The 17,789-nt window shown below is 54.8% G+C and overlaps 1 protein-coding gene across 1 annotated transcript in view; it reads left to right on the top strand.

Annotated features, from left to right (window-relative positions):
• Window positions 1-17,789, top strand: part of CNGB1 (cyclic nucleotide gated channel subunit beta 1) — a 61,068-nt gene that overhangs the window by 31,770 nt on the left and 11,509 nt on the right. Inside the window, exons 18-28 of the mRNA XM_048223750.1 lie at window positions 958-1,115; window positions 2,199-2,354; window positions 3,992-4,200; window positions 5,186-5,236; window positions 5,483-5,569; window positions 7,491-7,555; window positions 8,379-8,501; window positions 13,002-13,143; window positions 13,797-13,956; window positions 15,857-15,954; window positions 16,053-16,136. Of these exons, the coding sequence (XP_048079707.1) occupies window positions 958-1,115; window positions 2,199-2,354; window positions 3,992-4,200; window positions 5,186-5,236; window positions 5,483-5,569; window positions 7,491-7,555; window positions 8,379-8,501; window positions 13,002-13,143; window positions 13,797-13,956; window positions 15,857-15,954; window positions 16,053-16,136 (1,333 nt within the window). The remainder of the gene's footprint in view (window positions 1-957; window positions 1,116-2,198; window positions 2,355-3,991; window positions 4,201-5,185; window positions 5,237-5,482; window positions 5,570-7,490; window positions 7,556-8,378; window positions 8,502-13,001; window positions 13,144-13,796; window positions 13,957-15,856; window positions 15,955-16,052; window positions 16,137-17,789) is intronic.

The following is a 17,789-nucleotide window of genomic DNA, read 5'->3' as shown; positions in this document are numbered from 1 at the left end:
CCTCTGTGTGGCTCCCAGAACCCCGCCGGTCACCCCTAGAAGGGGAGAACGCCAGACAGGGGGCTCGATGATGCATGTAGCAAGTCTACCCAGGTTCCCCTGCTGGGAGCTCTGGCTGGGTGTCTGAATCCCAGCGGCCACGCCCCACGGGAGGGAGTGCATGTGGGCGAGCGGCTAGCATCTCCACCATACCTATGTGCCCTTTCTTGTTGGGACCCCCATACTGCTTGTCTCCAGCCCGCTTTGTCATGAGAGCACTAGGGGAGTAGCTGGCTTGAGTTCCGGGACCCCCGTGTCTGAAAACAAATAGATGTGAAGACACTAGAATTGCCCTCAGCTCAGCATGATGGGCACGGTGACACTGCTCAGAGGACAGCCAATGTGCAGCCTGTCTCAGCCCACCCAGGGCACTTGCCCCATGCTGAGCGGAGCGTTGGACAGACTCACATTCATTCTCTCTCTGTCCGTGGGTCTCTCTTCCTGCAAGTGCGTACAGGTTAAATTCCTGTAAGTTAAAAGGGTAGAGAATGTATCTGCACTATTTCTTTCCATCAGCTCTTTCCCGAGCCACGAGAGTGGCCCTGTCCCCTCTTTGATCTGTCCCAGACATGAATTTCATGGGAACGCCAAACTAGGACCAACAGTCCTGACCTGAGTTCCAAGAGTTTCCCCCTAAATCGCAAATAGGATCAAAGTTTTCTCAGAGCTGTCCATCTGAATCAGATCCTGTGTGGTACATTTTCTAGAAGCTGGGCCCCCAGGTGTGAGCCCCAGACTGAATTTCCTCCTAGGAGCTATTAAAATGGGTTTGATGTTTCTGGTGTCAGAAGGAAACTGGGGCAGCTTTTGCATCCTTCGGGCCGGGGGGGGGGTGGGACAGATGCCGTTCGGTTCTTCCCCGGGGGCACGGGGCCCCTTCCCATCCGGCCCACTCCGCGTCGGGTGGTGTGTCCACAGTGGCCAGGATCGCGCAGCCTCCGCAGCCAGCCAGAACAGCGCCATCATCAACGACCGGCTCCAGGAGCTGGTGAGGCTTTTCAAGGAACGGACAGAGAAGGTGAAGGAGAAGCTCATCGACCCTGATGTCACCTCTGATGAGGACAGTCCTAAGCCCTGTGAGTCCAGAGCTGGGTGATTCACCCCACCGGAAATGGGGCCCCCAAAGCCCCTTGTAAACTCATCGTGAGGGTACCCCCAAGGAAATGCTCGGGGTGCTTGAGAAAAGCCCAGATCCCCACTGTCTAGATTTTTGGGTCCCGTATATACAGGTTTAGCTATGGAATCGGGGGAGGGAATAAGGTCAAAGTTCTGACCGATGATCCAGTCGTACTTGGCTCCCACTCCCACAGGGCAAGTACCCTCATGGACCCTTCTGGCCCTTTCCCACTGGCAGGCAGGTGGTCCAGCCTGAGAGGCATCCCATGGCCTTACACACAGATGGTGTCCTCACCTCACTCTGGAACCGGGCTGTCTTATTTTTCGGAGGCCTCATTTGCAATAGTCTCAGGGGGCTACCTGAAAGTTTCCTGCTTTCAAGATTTCAGGAGGAAATAAGGGAAGTGCTCTCTTGCCAGGGAGGTTTTCCAGGTCTTCCCAAAGGAGGACTGTGCCTCAGAGCTCAGGGCACCAACGATGGACCTAGCAGGGCCTGGATCCACAGTCCTAAACCTAGAAACGCAACCATATCGAACCTACGAAAGTCAACCTCTAGGTCACCAGCGCCATTGCCTTCGATGCACAGGGAGGCTGTGGTCCTTCCGTGTCTTCTTTCAGAGATGAGGGAGCTCAGGTTCCTGCTCTGAAAAGCCCAGAGCAAGGTTTCCCAGGTTTCTGGCCCTGGGCGGTGGGGGCCTGGGGTACAAAACGCCCCCAGCCCTCCAGAGAGAACCAACGGGGTCCAAACACAGACACACAAACAGACTTTTGGAAACACCCAACTTGCCCAGAAACACTTCATTCTGGGAAGCCCCTGACAAGCAGTTCCAGACTGGTGGCTGTCAAGAGTGTCCGGCTGGGTGCTGTGGGGTTCGCTGCGGAGAGCACCCCGGTTTCTGCACGCAGAGCTGACAGCAGGTTGGGGGGTGACGCCAGGGTCCCCTCGGCTCCAGGTCCAGAGTCTGTCGTTGGGTTGCCCTGTCTCTGTAGCCTCTGCCCGAGCCTCAGGGCTGGGCCAGATGGTGACCCGTGTCATCCCACAGCCCCGGCCAAGAAAGCCCCGGAGCCGGCCCCGGACGTGAAGCCGGCTGAGGGGGGGCAGGCGGAGGAGGAGCACTATTGTGACATGCTGTGCTGCAAGTTCAAGCGCCGGCCCTGGAAGACGTACCGGTTTCCCCAGAGCATCGACCCGCTGACCAGTGAGTCCTGGCTGGGCCCCGGCCTCGCGCTCCGTACTGTGTAAGGGCAGGAGAGCGAGACGGAGAAGCGGGGGGATGCAGGGCATGCCAGAAGCAAACGAGCCAAAAGCCCCTGAATGGGAACCTGCCATCACCCCCACCTTACAGACGAGGAAACTGAGGCACGACGCGTGAGTGGCAGACCCAGGGGCCCTGACCCTTGGCCAAGTCTGTTTCTACTCTGCTCTTGCCGGGCCCTTCCAGGAGCTGCTGCTCTGAGCAGAAAAGGGCAGAAATTCTTCTGACTTCTGAAGTGAATTCTCCTCACTTCGCTTGTAGCCCATGTTCTATTTCTCGGGAATGACAACCCTTCCTATGGGCACAGCACTTTACAGTTTACGAAGAACCTCCCAGCCCTTCTTAGCTGCCCTCTCCCTTGTGCCTTCCCTGGATGGCAGGGTAGGCGCCAGAGAGAGACTTTCCTGTGGTCACACAACAAGCCCTGGGGGGACAGGATGCCAACCCTGGTGTCCACTGGGCCTCCAAAATGACCACGTGACCCACGACATCCATCCATCCATCCATCCATCCATCCATCTGTCTGCGTATCCATCTTCTATGCATTATCCACTGTTGTGTATTTACTAAAGCAGGAAATATATTTTTGGAAATATTTCAATAAGAATGAGAGCAAAAGTGTTTTCTAGTTAGCTGCCTATTATCTAAGAATGCCCCCACTGCCCCCCCCCCAAGTTCTCTGGTTTATTCAGGCCTGGCTGTGATTTATTTTTAAAATCAGAGGTAGTTTTACACACAAAGGCACTCACACACACACACACAGACGCACATGCACACACAGGCACACACATGCACAGGCACACTCACACACAGGCACACGCACGTGCACACGCAGGCATGCACTCAGACATGCACACACATGCACACTCACACATAGGCACACGTGCGTGTGCGCACACACAGGCACACACTCACACAGGCACACACAGGCATGCACTCACACAAGCACGTGCACACACAGGCACACACATGCACAGGCACACACGCGTGCACACATAGGCACATGCACACATGCACAGGCACACGCATGTGCACACACGCACATGCACAGGCACACATGCACACAGGCACACACAGGGACATGCACGCACACACAGGCACACACGTGCATAGGCACACTCAGACACAGGCACACGCACGTGCGCACACACAGGCACAGGCACGCACGCACATGCACAGGCACACGCATGTGCACACACGCACATGCACACACGCACACAGGCACATGCACGCACACACAGGCACGCACGTGCATAGGCACACTCAGACACAGGCACACACACGTGCGCGCACACAGGCACACGCATGTGCACACACGCACATGCACAGGCACACATGCACACACAGGCACATGCACGCACACACAGGCACACACGTGCATAGGCACACTCACACACAGGCACACACACGTGCACACACACAGGCACAGGCACACACACGCACATGCATACCCCAGTTATGGAAGTGCCATGTCTAGGAACAGACCAGTGGAAAGAAGGAAGCCCTACCCTGATGCTACTGCAAGGAGCCCTCCTCTGACCGACGTTCTAGCACATTCCTGCCGCTCCGCTCCCCCGCAGACCTGATGTACATCCTGTGGCTATTCTTCGTGGTGCTGGCCTGGAACTGGAACTGCTGGCTGATCCCCGTGCGCTGGGCCTTCCCCTACCAGACGCCAGCCAACATCCACCTGTGGCTGCTGCTGGATTACCTGTGCGACCTCATCTACCTCCTGGACATCACCGTGTTCCAGATGCGTCTGCAGTTCGTCAGAGGGGGAGACATCATCGTGAGTCCTGGGCAGGCAGGGGTGGGGGTGGGGGGGCAGACCCTGCAGCCAGGGCCTTCGGGAGTCTGAGCCCTGCTGCCGCTGTGATAGATGAGACGAATGAACAAGACCTCGGCAACGTGTGCCCGTCCTTGTTCAAATGACACACGCCAAATGTTGCTCATGGGTGAAATGGCACCTGCACCACCTGATGTAATTAAAGATGGAAAGTGGACTAGAGAACAACCTTTAGGTGGACCTGGTCTAAATCCCAGCTCTACCACCACTAGCTGCAGCCCCCCTCTGAGCCTCGGTTTTCTCATCTGTAAAACGGGGGGAGTCATTGTTCCCACCTCAGAATGTGGCAGCGAGGGGGGATTGAGATGATGTCCACAGAGCGGCCAGCACGGGAGCTGCTGGCGGACGGTGTCTCCTGGGGGTCCTGCAAAGAGCACGCTGCTTGGACCGGCGTGAGACACTGTGCTCTGGTCAGGCCCCACTTACCGGGGAGGAAACCGAGTCCTGATTTCGACTTGGCAGAGACTGTCTCTCTGTGCAGGTCACTTTCCAAAATGCCACACATGGGGTGCCTGCTTCTGTGTGCAGGCAAGCTGGGGTTGTGTCTCTCAAACAGTCTAGAGGAAAAAGAATTCCCTGGGCAGCCTCTTTCCCCGGCCTGATCAGGGCAGCAGCGGGTTCCTCAGTAAACCAGGTTGCAAATGGTCCAGGCAAGACCCCTGTGCTAAGAGAATGAGCCTAATATTGACTTTCCAGCTGGGAAATCGGAACCTAGCCGGTGACCTTGGACAGCTGCCTCCCTCCGGGGTGTCCTGCCTCCCGACCTGCAGGCCTGCAGACCCTGCTGCTTTCCCCAAAGCTCAGCTGGCCCCCGGGGCTGTTACTCTGATAGGAAGGTGGAAACTCTGCAGGCCCGGCCCTGCTGCTCCCACCGAGTCAGGGATTAAGCTCTCGGGCCACTTCACCGGCAGTATTCCATTTCTTTCAGACGGACAAGAAGGAGATGCGCAACAACTACCTGAAATCTCGTCGCTTTAAGGTGCGTGCCAAGGGTGCAAGCTTCCGCTGGGTCTTGGCAGGTGGTGTTGCTGGGGGCCCTGGGTGCTCTGGGGCTGGTGTGATGTGATTCCCACCAGAATCACACTGGGCAAATGGAGGGTTGAGGGTAGAATGCTGTCTGCCCCTTCCCGGGGCATTCTGACCTCACCCTTCCGCGGAAGGTAGAGACCCTGTCACTCTCCCACCCTCAAGTCCTGGGCTCCTGTTTTACACACTGGGCTTTCAGATGGACATGCTCTGCCTCCTGCCTTTGGACTTGCTCTACCTGAAGTTCGGTGTGAGTCCCCTCCTGCGCTTGCCCCGCTGTTTGAAGGTAGGCTTCCCATCTGGGGCCTTGAGCTACCCCGTGCTCTGCGCTGGCATCTGGTTGTCCGCCCTGAGCAGCACTGGGGAGCAGGGGCAGAGTGGGGGGGCATCAGGGTGGCCCAGAGGGGACAGGAATTTCCTTAAAAGTGTTAGAGCTTCTTCATTGTGCTGTGTGTTAGGGATTGTTCCGGAAGCTTTGTAAGTACGTATTCCTCCACCCCACGAGATGAGTGTTGTTAGTACCCACATTTTACCAGAGAGGTTAAGTAACTTGCCTTAGGTCACACAGGTAGGAAGGAATGGAGTCCGGATTTGAACCCAGGCAGTCTGACTCCACTGTCTATGCTTTCAGTAATGACAGAAGCACAACAGAGGGGCTTCTGCCTTATGATGGTCTGCGTCTAAAAGATGGGGACAGCGAGGCTTGAAAAGCTTGGGTGATTTGCCCAAGGTCACAGGAGCCTGGAAGTAGCCGGGATAGATTTGGACGTGCCGCCCGATACCTGTCTCATTGTTGGTTGTCGCTCAGCGTCATGACAGCGATCCCTCCTGCCACTGGGGCAGAGCCGGTGTCGCAGTGAAGGTGACACAGTGTAAAGGAGAGACCTGGCAGCGGTCCTTTTAATGTGACCAGAGTCGACAGCCAGTTGGAGCCCCTGGGATCCCCCAAATGGGTTTTCCTGGCAGAACAATTAAATTCACCTCTCTCCTGACGTGATACTGTTGCCTCTTCCCCCAAAACAGTAATGAGGGAATTTACGAAAGAGGCAAACACAACAACCTTCATAACTTGGAGAAACGGGGCGGAGGAAATAGGAAGTAGGCAGGCCCCTGGATGAGAAGACGGCACGCCGTGTTGGAACGGAGCACGGGTGCCGCTGCAGAGCTTCCCAGTTGGCCCGGAGGCGGGGGACCCGAAGCGGCACCAGTCTTATCTGGGGACATGCCCGCCCCCTGGGGCTACAGAGGGGGGGCTGCTTTAGAGCCAAACAGCACAGCAGGGAGGGCTGGATCCACAAGCCAGGTATTACCACCCCCCGCCCATAGTGGTGGGATCCATATCTGGGGTCCAGGGGTGGTGGTGAGTGTGCATAACTCACGTGCCCGGTGTTTAGCACGACTCGGGACAAAATTCTGGGCCTTAGGGGAGAGAGATCTAAGCCCACAGCCCCCTGCATCCGATGTAAACTCTGGAGGGACTTTAAGAAGGACCCCCTGGAGGACGGCCAGCCCATGGCTTGGGAATTTCCCTCACGGTCATCCTCAAATGTCCAACAACACGTATGCAGTGGGCTGCCGCTTTGAGTATGCTCTGGGTTCGAATCCTGCCTCTGTCACTTAGCTGCTGTGTGCTTTGGGCAGGTGACTGAAGGTCACAAAGTGCAGTGTCCTCTCTGTAAAAGGAGAATGGTACCACGTACCTCACATGTAAATAAGCAAGAAGGTAAGGAATAGAAAGTGCGGTCATCACAGGTGTTCAGTAAAGAAGAGCAGCTCCTGTTACACTTTTATTATAAAAAACAAGCCTTTGAAAGATCTAAGTGAGGGGCGGTAGGGATGCTGTTTCTTGATAAAATGGTTTCCTTTATAAGGAAACGTTGCAAACAGGGTCCTTCACCTGAGATGTACCCCTGAAAATGCCACGATAGGCTTCGGGAGGTCTGGGAATCCCCTTACACACATGCACACTGTGATAACAGGACTAGGCGTAATTTCTATGGGAGGAGGGGCACGGTTTCCTGCGGTTCGGTAAATGGAGTTTCTGGCCCCCAACCCTCAGAGGGCTAAGGATCTCTGATGTTGAATGCTCACTGTCCAGCCTCCTCTGGGGGGCGCTGCAGAAAGAGTCCTCCGTGCAGGGGAACAGGGGAGGGTAGCGCCCCACCCCACAGACGGCGGGCTGTCCTGATGCTTTGCTCTCTTCCCAGTACATGGCCTTCTTCGAGTTTAACAGCCGCCTGGAATCCATTCTCAGCAAAGCCTATGTTTACAGGTGAGACACACGCACGCACACGCACACACACGCACACGCACACGCACACAGGCCCTTTGCAGCAACAACGGAGCGAGGCCTTCTCTACTCATATTTCTTCCCCTTTCAAGCTCCTCTGGCCCCGCAGGCCCCAGTGCTACCGGAAGCCAGGCCTCTTCCTGGCCCTTCTCTGAAGGGCTGTTTGTTTTTCAGAGAGCCAGGAATGTCCCATTTCCCCCCATTGTGAGGAGGGCACACAGAGGTCCGCATGCGCGCTCGCCGGTATTTCCAGGGAGCTGGGTCATTTTGACCTCAGCTCAGGGAACTGGGCCCCTCGATCCAGCTCGAACACAGAGGGGATGTTTGTAAGGACAGCGGGCCATCTCTCGCGTCGGAGAGTAGGGCACAAGACCGGCCAGGCGCAGGGACAAAGCTTCTCCACGTTGCTCACGGAGTGGCCCTTCTCTGCACGTGTCTGCCCCTTCCCTGCCTCTCTCCAAGGATACAGCCCCCCGCTGTCCTTCACTCCCCCGTCTGCACACGGAACTCAGGGCCAGCCCAGCCCCTGGCCTTGACAACTTGCTGTTCACCCACCACCATCCCTAGCTGGTGAAGTCCCCAAAGAGCATGCAGTTGGCCCAGTCCCATCCTGCCAGGTGTCTGTCCTGCTGGGTGTCCATCCTGCCAGACAGTGGGGCGAGGCCATGACGTTCCACCAGGGGCATGCCGAGGCAGGTGTCGGGGGAGGTGAAGGTAGGCTTATTTCCTGGAGTCCCTACCCTTGGGGTAAGAGATCATGGCCACCCTCCCTGCCGCTGTGTCCATGCATTTCTTTCTTCTGCAGGGTGGTCAGGACCACGGCTTACCTGCTCTACAGCCTGCATGTGAACTCATGTCTGTATTACTGGGCGTCAGCCTATCAGGGCATCGGCTCCACTCACTGGGTTTACGACGGCGTGGGAAACAGGTGAGCCACATTCTTCTTCCTGGGGCTAGAATTCACTGAGAGTCTCGGAAAGCGGTCCCATGGCCGCCATGTTGCTGAAGGTGTCTTGCTCCCAAGGAACCACTGACATGAGGAAGTTTAAGGACCATGTGTCCGTGTCCTCACTGAGCTAACATTTCCTGAGCACCTGCCATGTGCCAGGCAGAGGGGGGCACAGACAGGAACAAGACTTGCTGGAAAGATCCTTTCAGCCTCCTAAAGCCCAGTAGAGTTGGCAGAGCCACCTCCCATGTGTGTCTACTCCTCTACCCCATGGACATGGCCAAGCGGGAAGGAAGCCAGAGCACACTTCTCAACATAGCTCCCTGGGCATCGCCAGCCACGTGGCAAACAAGGTGAAACCTACTTGCCAATCCAGAGAGCTGCCGTATGTTGTGGCACATGCTCAAGTAATAACGATGACAACGGTACGTCTAATCATAGCAGCAAGCAGAGAACGCTTATTTTGTACCGGCCCTGCCGTAAGTACTCAACATAGGGTCTCACTTAATCCTTCCAGTCAGCACACAAAAATAGGCACTATCATCATTCCCATTTTACAGAGGAGGTAACAGATGGGAAGTCACTTTCCAAGGTCACACAGTTAGCTCATCAGTTCCAGAGCTGGGATTTGAACCCCAGGCAGTGTGGCTGCCTTTTTAACGTGTGTACCATCTGCCTGGTGCTGGAGAGGCATAGGGAAGGTGGCACGGGGTAGTCAATTCCAAAAAGTCACGTTTGATTTTGGCCTCGGTAGGTGGAAAGCAGGGGCAGAGATGCTCTGGGGGAGGGAGCAGCCTGAAGAAAGGCGCGGAGTTGCAAAATGGCAGAGTCGGGGCTCTGGGAGCCATCTTGTGTGGTGGCAGGGACTATCCAGTACCGTGGCCGCGAGCCACAGGGGGCCACTAAGTACTTGAGACGCAGCATGACTGAGCTGTGAAATATACATGTTCAGAAGATATGAAGAAACATGTCAACTGCCTTATTACTCGTGCCTAAAATATTGGTTACATGTTGATATGATATTAATGTTGGTATTTTGGGTCACTAAAAAACACTGAAATTAATTTCACCTGTTTCTTTTGACTTTGTGAAAATGTAGCAACTAGAAGATTTTAAATTACGTAGGTGGGTCGCATTGTATTTTTATAGGATAACAATGTGGTTCTAGGTGATGGGGTACGGGTATGGGGTTCTTTTTTGCTGTTCTTTGTTTCATAATTATTTATTCTGATTATTGAAGAAAGGTCAGGAACATTCTTGACTATATTTCTTTGCTTCTAAGATGTAGTTCCTTCTATGACCTATTATTAAGTCAATGCAGCTTTTTGGGAAAAAAAATAAGTATTACAATAAATGGACACATAGATTGTAAGATCCGTCCCAGTTTTAAAGAAATGTGAAAATGTGGAAAAATATGTCACCCACAGGGATATTGACTAACATAATATCGTGCATATTTCCCCATCATTAATTCTTTTTAAAACCACGATACTGATATCCTCCCCGCGCAACGAGGCCAGTGTTTATTTAATTATGCCCTCGTCCCTGGGCACAGAAGGGTCTCCAGTTCCTCAGTCTGACACATGATGCTGCACTGAACATGTTTGTATCTGAACCTTTGTCCTCTGGCCTGATTTTTTCTTCACAATAATTCCTAAAGAGGGATGGCCAGGCCAAGGATATGAACATTTTTAAGATTAAAAAAAATTATTATTCTTAAAATTAATACGCCATTTTTTTAGAGCAATTCCAGGTTTCCAGAAAAGCTGGTGGGAAGGTACAGGGAGTTCCCGTAGGCTGCCATATTTTTAAAGGTCTGATGGGTATGGAAAGATGGCCCGGCTACCCCCTCACCTCTTGCCTCCAAAGCTTGGAAGCAGGAAGATGACAGGACCCAGGGGGATCTCAGAAAGATGACTTTGCTGGTGATTACTGAGGGGAGGATGGACTGGGGGGGGGGGGGGAACGGGGGGAAGCCAAGGAACCAGTCAGGGGGAGGAACAGACAAAGGGTTTGTGCAGTCAGGGGGAGGGAGGGCAGTGAGGGAAGGCAAGCAGAAATTCCTGGGGTCCTGGTGTGAGCCTGGAGAGCCAGGATACAGGCTTTAGGGACAGGATCCGAGGAAGGGAGGAACAGAAGGTATTCATTAAAACTTGCTCTGTGACCTTGGCTGAGGCCCTTCCCCTTTCTGAGACTCAGTTTCTCCTCTACAACCTGAGCGTAGTATTATGTTCAGATTTCTTGTGAAGAATGATGAACTCACGTGTGTAACATGTCCAGGTCATGCCTGGACAGGAGTCAGTGACCATTTCCTAGCTACGATCATTCTTACGGGGAAACCAGCATAGCAGGAGAGGGGTTCCTAACCTGGGATCCAGAGATGTACGGGGGTCCCACCACCGCCCTCCCAGAAATTGGAGCTAAATTTTGAGGACATGCTGGCTTCCCTAAGGAGAAGGTGGCAGCTTTCCTTAGATTCTCAAAGGGGTTTGTGCCCCAACAACCTGAGAACCCAGGTCCCAGGACTGGGTGTGGCACACACCCATCACGGGCAAACCGAGGGTGGAAGGGCAAGCAGGGAAGGGGAGGGCAGGGACTTCCTTCTGCAGCAATCTTGGAAGGGGCACACTGTCTTGGCAGTCCTACTTTTCTCTAGACAAAATCCTACAGGAAACCCCCAATATGTGCAAAAAAGCACAGAGTGAAGGATCCCTCCAGAAGTCCAATATCACGGGTAATAATCACTTTCAAAATAGTGACCTTTTTTTGAGTGTCTGCTCTGGCCCGGGGGCTTGAGGACCCAAGTTCCCACATAGCTGGGTCCTGTTCTGCCTTTGCCTGGCCTGGAGCATGCAGAGGTCATGTAGCATGGAAGACACGGGGACTTCAGGGAGGCCACTAAGACGTGCCATGCCAATAGAGGATTCCTCCTTCTATTGGGGGGAATGTTTGGGAACGTTGCTCCCATAGCCTTTCTGTTGGGGGTCCAGGAGCCCCCACTCAGCGCTCAGCTGTCCCTGCTTAAGGCTGCTTTGCACGCCCTCTGGTGGCTAGGCACGGTATGACGGGGGCTCCACAGGGGGGGCCTGTGTTGCCCTGAGATTTCTATGTACCAGGTGGAAATGAGGTGCAGGGTGGACCAGCGCCCAGCCCCAGGCCTCCCAGCTAGTAGTCAGAGGCAGAGCCCCCCTCCAACATAACTCCCCAACCACCTCTGCTTCCCCCTCTCAGTGCTCTTTGCACGATTTCTTGCCTGTCCCCACTAGACGGTGAACTTGAGGACGTAGGCGAGTCTGCTGTTCCCTGACTGCGGGCATGTGGCAGGTACCAGCGACAGGGAAGCTGACATTTACTGAGCACCCGTCACGTCCCAGGCGCTCTTCTAGTGCCTCACTTTGTTCTCACCATCCCCCTTGAAGTCTGTGCTACTGCCATGTCCGTTTCAGGACGAAGAAGCCAAGGCTTGCTGAGATGAGTGCTTTGTCCGTGTTACGTGGCTCAGAAGTGGCAGAGCTGGGTTTGAGCCCAGGCAGTCCCGTCCAGAGCCCATGTTCTAACTATGACTCTGCGTAAAGAGCTGGTGAACGGAGCCCAGGGGAGGACCCATTTGGCGTCGTCATCAGACTGGGTGATTCGCCAGTCTTGATTTTGGAGCTGCGCAGGGACTCAGCAGTGTGGGCATATCAGGCCACTGGAGCGAGGGCAGGCTCTGGACGCCTCCTGCGTGCCCAGGGAGGAAGACAGGAAGGCGCAGGAAAACCAGCTGGGATGGTCCTGTCCTTGAGCCCTGCTGACCTCACCCATTGCTGACCCCTGGGAGGGCACAGCCTGAAGCTGTGAACAGATGTATGAGGGACTCTGACTTCTCTGTGATGATGAGATAAGCTCAGGGCATCTGCTATGCCCGTACCTCCCTTTCAGGGTTCACGCGCCCGTGGAGAGGCGTCACCAACAGTGGGTGACAGCTCAGAGAAGCTGACGACAGCCTAAATTCTAATCCCAGCTCTGGACCTGGCCCGCTGGTGTCCCTGCGTGTTTCCTTTGCTTTCTGGGGCTTCAGGAAAAGGGATGGGCAAGGGAGAGGATCAGAAAAGGTCCTCAAGATATCTTCCAAGTTCGACGTTGCTCTTGCTCTTTGTGAACCAACATGGCGGGTTGGCAAAGGGAAGTTAGTGGAAATTGAAAGAATATTGAGGGAGCCCAGGCATCAGGAGTCAGCTGGTCTATCCTCCCGCCAAGTCTTTCTAGCATTCTCCTGGAGCCTCAGTTTCCACATCTGTAAATGGAGGTGACAACTTGCCTCTGCCTCTGTGAACACACTCTGCAAACCGCGTGCTCTGGGGGTGTGAGGCTGTTTTCCTTGCACGTAGAAATAAAGGGTTTTCTTTTTGCATATTGCACGTCTGTCAGAGCCAGGCCACCCAGACCCAGCAGGGCGGGGTTTTTGCTGACCAGGGCCCCTTCCTCTTCTCTCTCTAGTTACATTCGCTGTTACTACTGGGCTGTGAAGACCCTCATCACCATCGGTGGGCTGCCTGACCCCAGGACGCTCTTTGAAATCGTCTTCCAGGGGCTGAACTATTTCACGGGTGTCTTCGCTTTCTCTGTGATGATCGGACAGGTAGCTGGGTCACTAGTCGGGCTTGCCACCCACCTGCCTGCAGCCCCACCTCCTCCCACTGCTGCCAGTAATGTCACCATCTGTGGCCATTCCTTTCAGCCGAAGTCCGCGAAAAACCACGGGACCTGGACTCAGGAGCCTGGAGCTCTGGGCCCTGCTAGGTGAAGGGGATGGGGGTGGAGGTCTCGGTCCCATTCTTCTCTACGGTTGCTTCCACCGGAGAGGTTGGTCCCTTTGGGATATCTTTGGAGAGCTGGGCTGAAAAATTTTCTGCAAAGGCTGGGAATTGGGCCTGTTCCCTCGGAGAGACCCCTGGGGGTGTCTGTGTGCAGGCGGCCCATCTCTTACTCTAATCAGTGCATGAGGTTCACATTTCCTCCAGGAGGTCAAAGTGGCCTCTGGCACCAAGGGGCCAGCCCAGCGAGGCGTTTCCTCCCAGTGGGGGCTGTGCTCAGCAGCGTCACTCCTCCCTTCCCGTGTCCGCCCTGGGGGCAGAATTTCTCCTGTCGGCAACCTTCTCTGTCGGTGGACATGGGTCTCCCTCTCTCCTGACCCCCCTCCCGCGTGCACCCCTGGTCCGAGTAGATACCCGTGCTCATGAGGCACACCCCAAAGCCCCACTCTGCCCCTTGACGCTTCCACCTTGCGCCTAGATGAGAGACGTGGTGGGAGCCGCCACCGCGGGGCAGACCTACTACCGCAGCTGCATGGACAGCACCGTGAAGTACATGAACTTCTACAAGATCCCCCGGTCCGTGCAGAACCGGGTCAAGACCTGGTACGAGTACACCTGGCAGTCCCAAGGCATGCTGGGTAAGACAGGTGCCCCAGCTGCCACCTCCTTCCAGGGCCCTACCTCTGACCTGTGTCCCTGACTGGACATATTCATGTGAGGGGGACCCAGGGAGGCCCGCGCGGTGCCCCAAGCTGGGCCGTCAGGAGACCCCTGAAGGCTTGAGAGCCTTGTCTTCTGGACGCCCTGACTCCCCTCCCTTCCCCTGCCTTGAAATGCATCCCCATCAGAGTGAGAAGTACGGTTGAAATCAGGACAGAAGCAAGACCCTCTCTCGCCTTCTCTTTCCATAGACATACACACACATATATATTTAAAGATTTTATTTATTTATTTGAGAGAGACAGAGATACAGAGAGCACAAGCAGGGGAGCAGCAGGCAGAGGGAGAAGCAGACTCCCTGCTGAGCAGGCAGCCTGATGCGGGACTCGATCCCAGGACGTGATCATGACCTGAGCTGAAGGCAGACATTTCACTGACTGAGCCACCCACGTGCCCATACACATATACTTTTTGTAAATTTGTTGATGTTATGCTTTGCTTCTGAAATTGTTTGGCCACAACAATGCATTAAACTCCCCACTGTTTCCACTTTCTCGTCAGTGCTGGGGTGTGCTCAGTGCTTCTTGTGAAGTGGGAGAATCTCACTTGTACGTTGTTTCCAAATGTAGTGATGTTTTCGTGACTTCGAAATGGAACCCTTAATGAAATGGGAATATGCTACTTATATGTTAATTAAGTCACAATCTTTTTCCCGGTCTCTTTTTCTTTTTTATCGTTGAGAGCTAGTAATTTTGTTTTCAGAGCTGAGACAGCATTCCGGAGGCCCCTGACAAGCCGGTGGGCCACGGGGACTATCTTAGAGCCCCTCGATGCTTTCAGCTAATTCAAGGGCCCCCTGCTTCCATGGGCTTTCCTCTGCCCTCGAAGAAGCCACACTTCAGCTCCAAGCTTTCCTGAGCTGAGGGTGTTGTCACAGCTGTGGACAGTGAGTGGTTGAGGTGTCGCTGGTATCCGTCGCGGGGCGCACTCACTCTGTACAAGGCATGGTCCCGTCCATCACCTCATTCCATTCCAGAGACAGCCATGTGACATCTGAATCATTGTCCCCTTTCACAGGGGCGCACGTGAAGGACCAGGGAGGGCTTCCCCCTGCCCGGGGTCGTGCAGATCCGCACTTGAGCCCATAAATAATTGTGGTGCAGTGGGAGGGGCATCGGGATTGGGGTCCAATTAGTACGTTTCCTGTCCCTAGTGGCAACAGTCATTCTGTGCCAGGCTCTCCGCTGGGCACTGCAGACCCCATCATGGGCAAAACAGTCTCAGCCCCTGCTCTCCTGGGACAGGCCCTGGAGCCCTCCGGCCCCAGGTGGGATACTGGCTCCATTCCCCCTGGGCTGCGGGGCTGTGGGCAAGTCCCTGCCCTCCCGAGCCTCCCTTTCTGTAAAGTGGGCATTATAGTAGCAGGCACCTGTCGGGTTGTTGGGAGGATTTAACACAACCATCTTTGTAAAGCACTCTGTACAAACAGTGCTCGACAGGCTCTAGTTCTTGCGAACGTTCCTAGAGCGTGAGAAGGACAGACCAGCAGGAACAACCATCGCAATAAGACGTGTGATCAGTGCTACAGCACAGAGACTGCTGAACATAATAGCCGGCTGTGGGGATCTCAAGGGAGGGCTTCTTGGAGGAGGTGACGTTAGTACTGGGTTCTGAGGAAGGAGTAGACATTAACCAGGGAAATACACGAGGGTGTTCCCTGCAGAGGGAATAGCACCCGAAAAGCCCAGAGAGGGGACTCTCCCAATACAGCGTGGCTCTGGCCGAGGAATGGTGTGGCCAGGGCCCCGCGTGTGGGGGGGGTGGCGGGGCGGGGGAGGCCGGATGTGCCTCTGACCGTTGCCAGGGTCTCCTTTGCAGACGAGTCAGAACTGATGGTGCAGCTTCCAGACAAGATGCGTTTGGACCTTGCCATCGACGTGAACTATAACATCGTCAGCAAAGTGGCTCTCTTCCAGGTACGGCCCACCCAGCACCCCTGTCCTGGGGTTCTGGGGCACCCCAAGCCCCCACCCTCCTCTAAACGGGCATTCTTTCCCCCTCCTCTTGGGGACAGGGCTGTGACCGACAGCTGATCTTTGACATGCTGAAGAGGCTCCGTTCTGTCGTCTACTTGCCCAACGACTACGTGTGCAAGAAGGTGGGTGGCCCCAGGCAGCTGCAGGGCAGTCTGGGATTTACAGTGCACCTGCCGGCAGGAGCTGGGCTGAAGGGGGTGCCTCCGAAGGCCCGGGGAGGGCGGAACTGCTGCGGAGGGCAAGGAGCCGCAGCACCCGTGAGCTGACCCCGGGGCTCCCAGGTTGTTTGGCACAGGAGCCTTTGTCCGGCTCCAGGCATTGAACTCCGGTGTGCATCAGGCTTTGCTTCCTTGACACAGGACCAGGGGAGCCAGGATGAGGAACCCCACTTTCCAGAAAAGGAAAGTGAGGAGCCTTGTGAGAGGTAGGGCTTTGACTGTGTCGATGGAAATGGTTCCAGGGTCTTGGTCTTCCTGTCGGGAAAATGGAGCAGAGGAAGGGCTGGGATAGGTCAGAGGTTGCAAACTGAGGGCCTTCCCATAGTAACCAGCTGATACATTGTTTCGTAATTTTCTGGGTGTTTTGGTTTTTTTTTCCCCTAATCTTAAAAAAAAAAAGGTTGAATTAGTCCCCAACCTTAAAAATTTGAAGGTTTCACATAAAAATCCAGATTTCTGGTTGAAAATGGAGCCCCACTTTCCCAAATAGCAAGAGTCAACTGGAGTGGAGAAGGGGCTGCCCCCAAAGGGCGATGTCGCCCTCCCTCCTGATGCCACAGGCCCCACCCTCCCCACTGCCCCATACCAGGCTCCCTTCACGGCCCATCTGATCCTCGAAAACATTTGGATTTGAACCTGGGGCTACAGAGTGTTGAGAGCTCTTTCTGCTCCCATTCCTTGGAACTCAAGGTGAGACCAGGGTCACCTGGGGAGTGAGTGGTTAGGGTGGAATGGCAAGAACTCAGATTTCAGTCCCCTTATTACTGGGTGGTTAAGGCTGGGTATGTGTACAGAGGTGAAAATAATACCCAAGCAACCCCTGTGAGACTCAGGAAACTTCAGCCCAAGTAGGCCCTCATCTCCAAGTTGTGCTCTGTATAGCAGTGAAGTTTCTGGAAGCATAGAGCCCAGAGAAAATGGGCAAACAGTGCTACAGATGGTTGAGAACTTAAAGCTGCAGCCCTAGAGGCCAAGAGGGGTTTGAGAACAATAGAGTGATTTGTCTGACCCTGGGGCTACTTCCTAGCTGTGCCGCCCTGGGGCAGTGGCTTGCCCTCTCTGAGTCTCTTCTCATGGATAAAGTAGGGATGTTGCTGGTACTCCCTTATGGGGTTGTTGTGAAAATGGACTAAGCGGTGCCTACAGAGTTTGGCACCATGCTGGCACAGAGTAGGTGCCACTGCTGCTGTTACTATCCCTGGGGGTAATGTAGAACTTGCTGGCAAATGAGGAAGACCAAACCAGGTGGTTGGAGTTGACCGGGGGGGGGGGGGGGGGGGGGGGGGGGGGGGGGGGGTGAGCACTTGAGGAGCAAGTGTGAATGGCGCCCTCTGCTGTCCCGTCTTGCTCTGTGATGATCTCGCGGAGACCTCCCTGGGACGCCCCCAGCCGCCCACCCCAGGGCTTTAGACCCTTCAGTCCCGTGTCAAATTGGACCCAGAAACAGGGACATGAAACTTTCTTCTGGTTGTTAAGAAGCTCATGCATGTGTGAAACGCCCAGGAAACGTTTTTTGCGTGAATCCAAAGTGTCATCAATTTACCTATCCTTGGTCTC

This window comes from Ursus arctos, unplaced genomic scaffold (assembly GCF_023065955.2).
Source record: "Ursus arctos isolate Adak ecotype North America unplaced genomic scaffold, UrsArc2.0 scaffold_19, whole genome shotgun sequence".
Taxonomy (NCBI): Eukaryota; Metazoa; Chordata; class Mammalia; order Carnivora; family Ursidae; genus Ursus; species Ursus arctos.
This window is presented reverse-complemented; position numbering and strand designations above follow the sequence as displayed.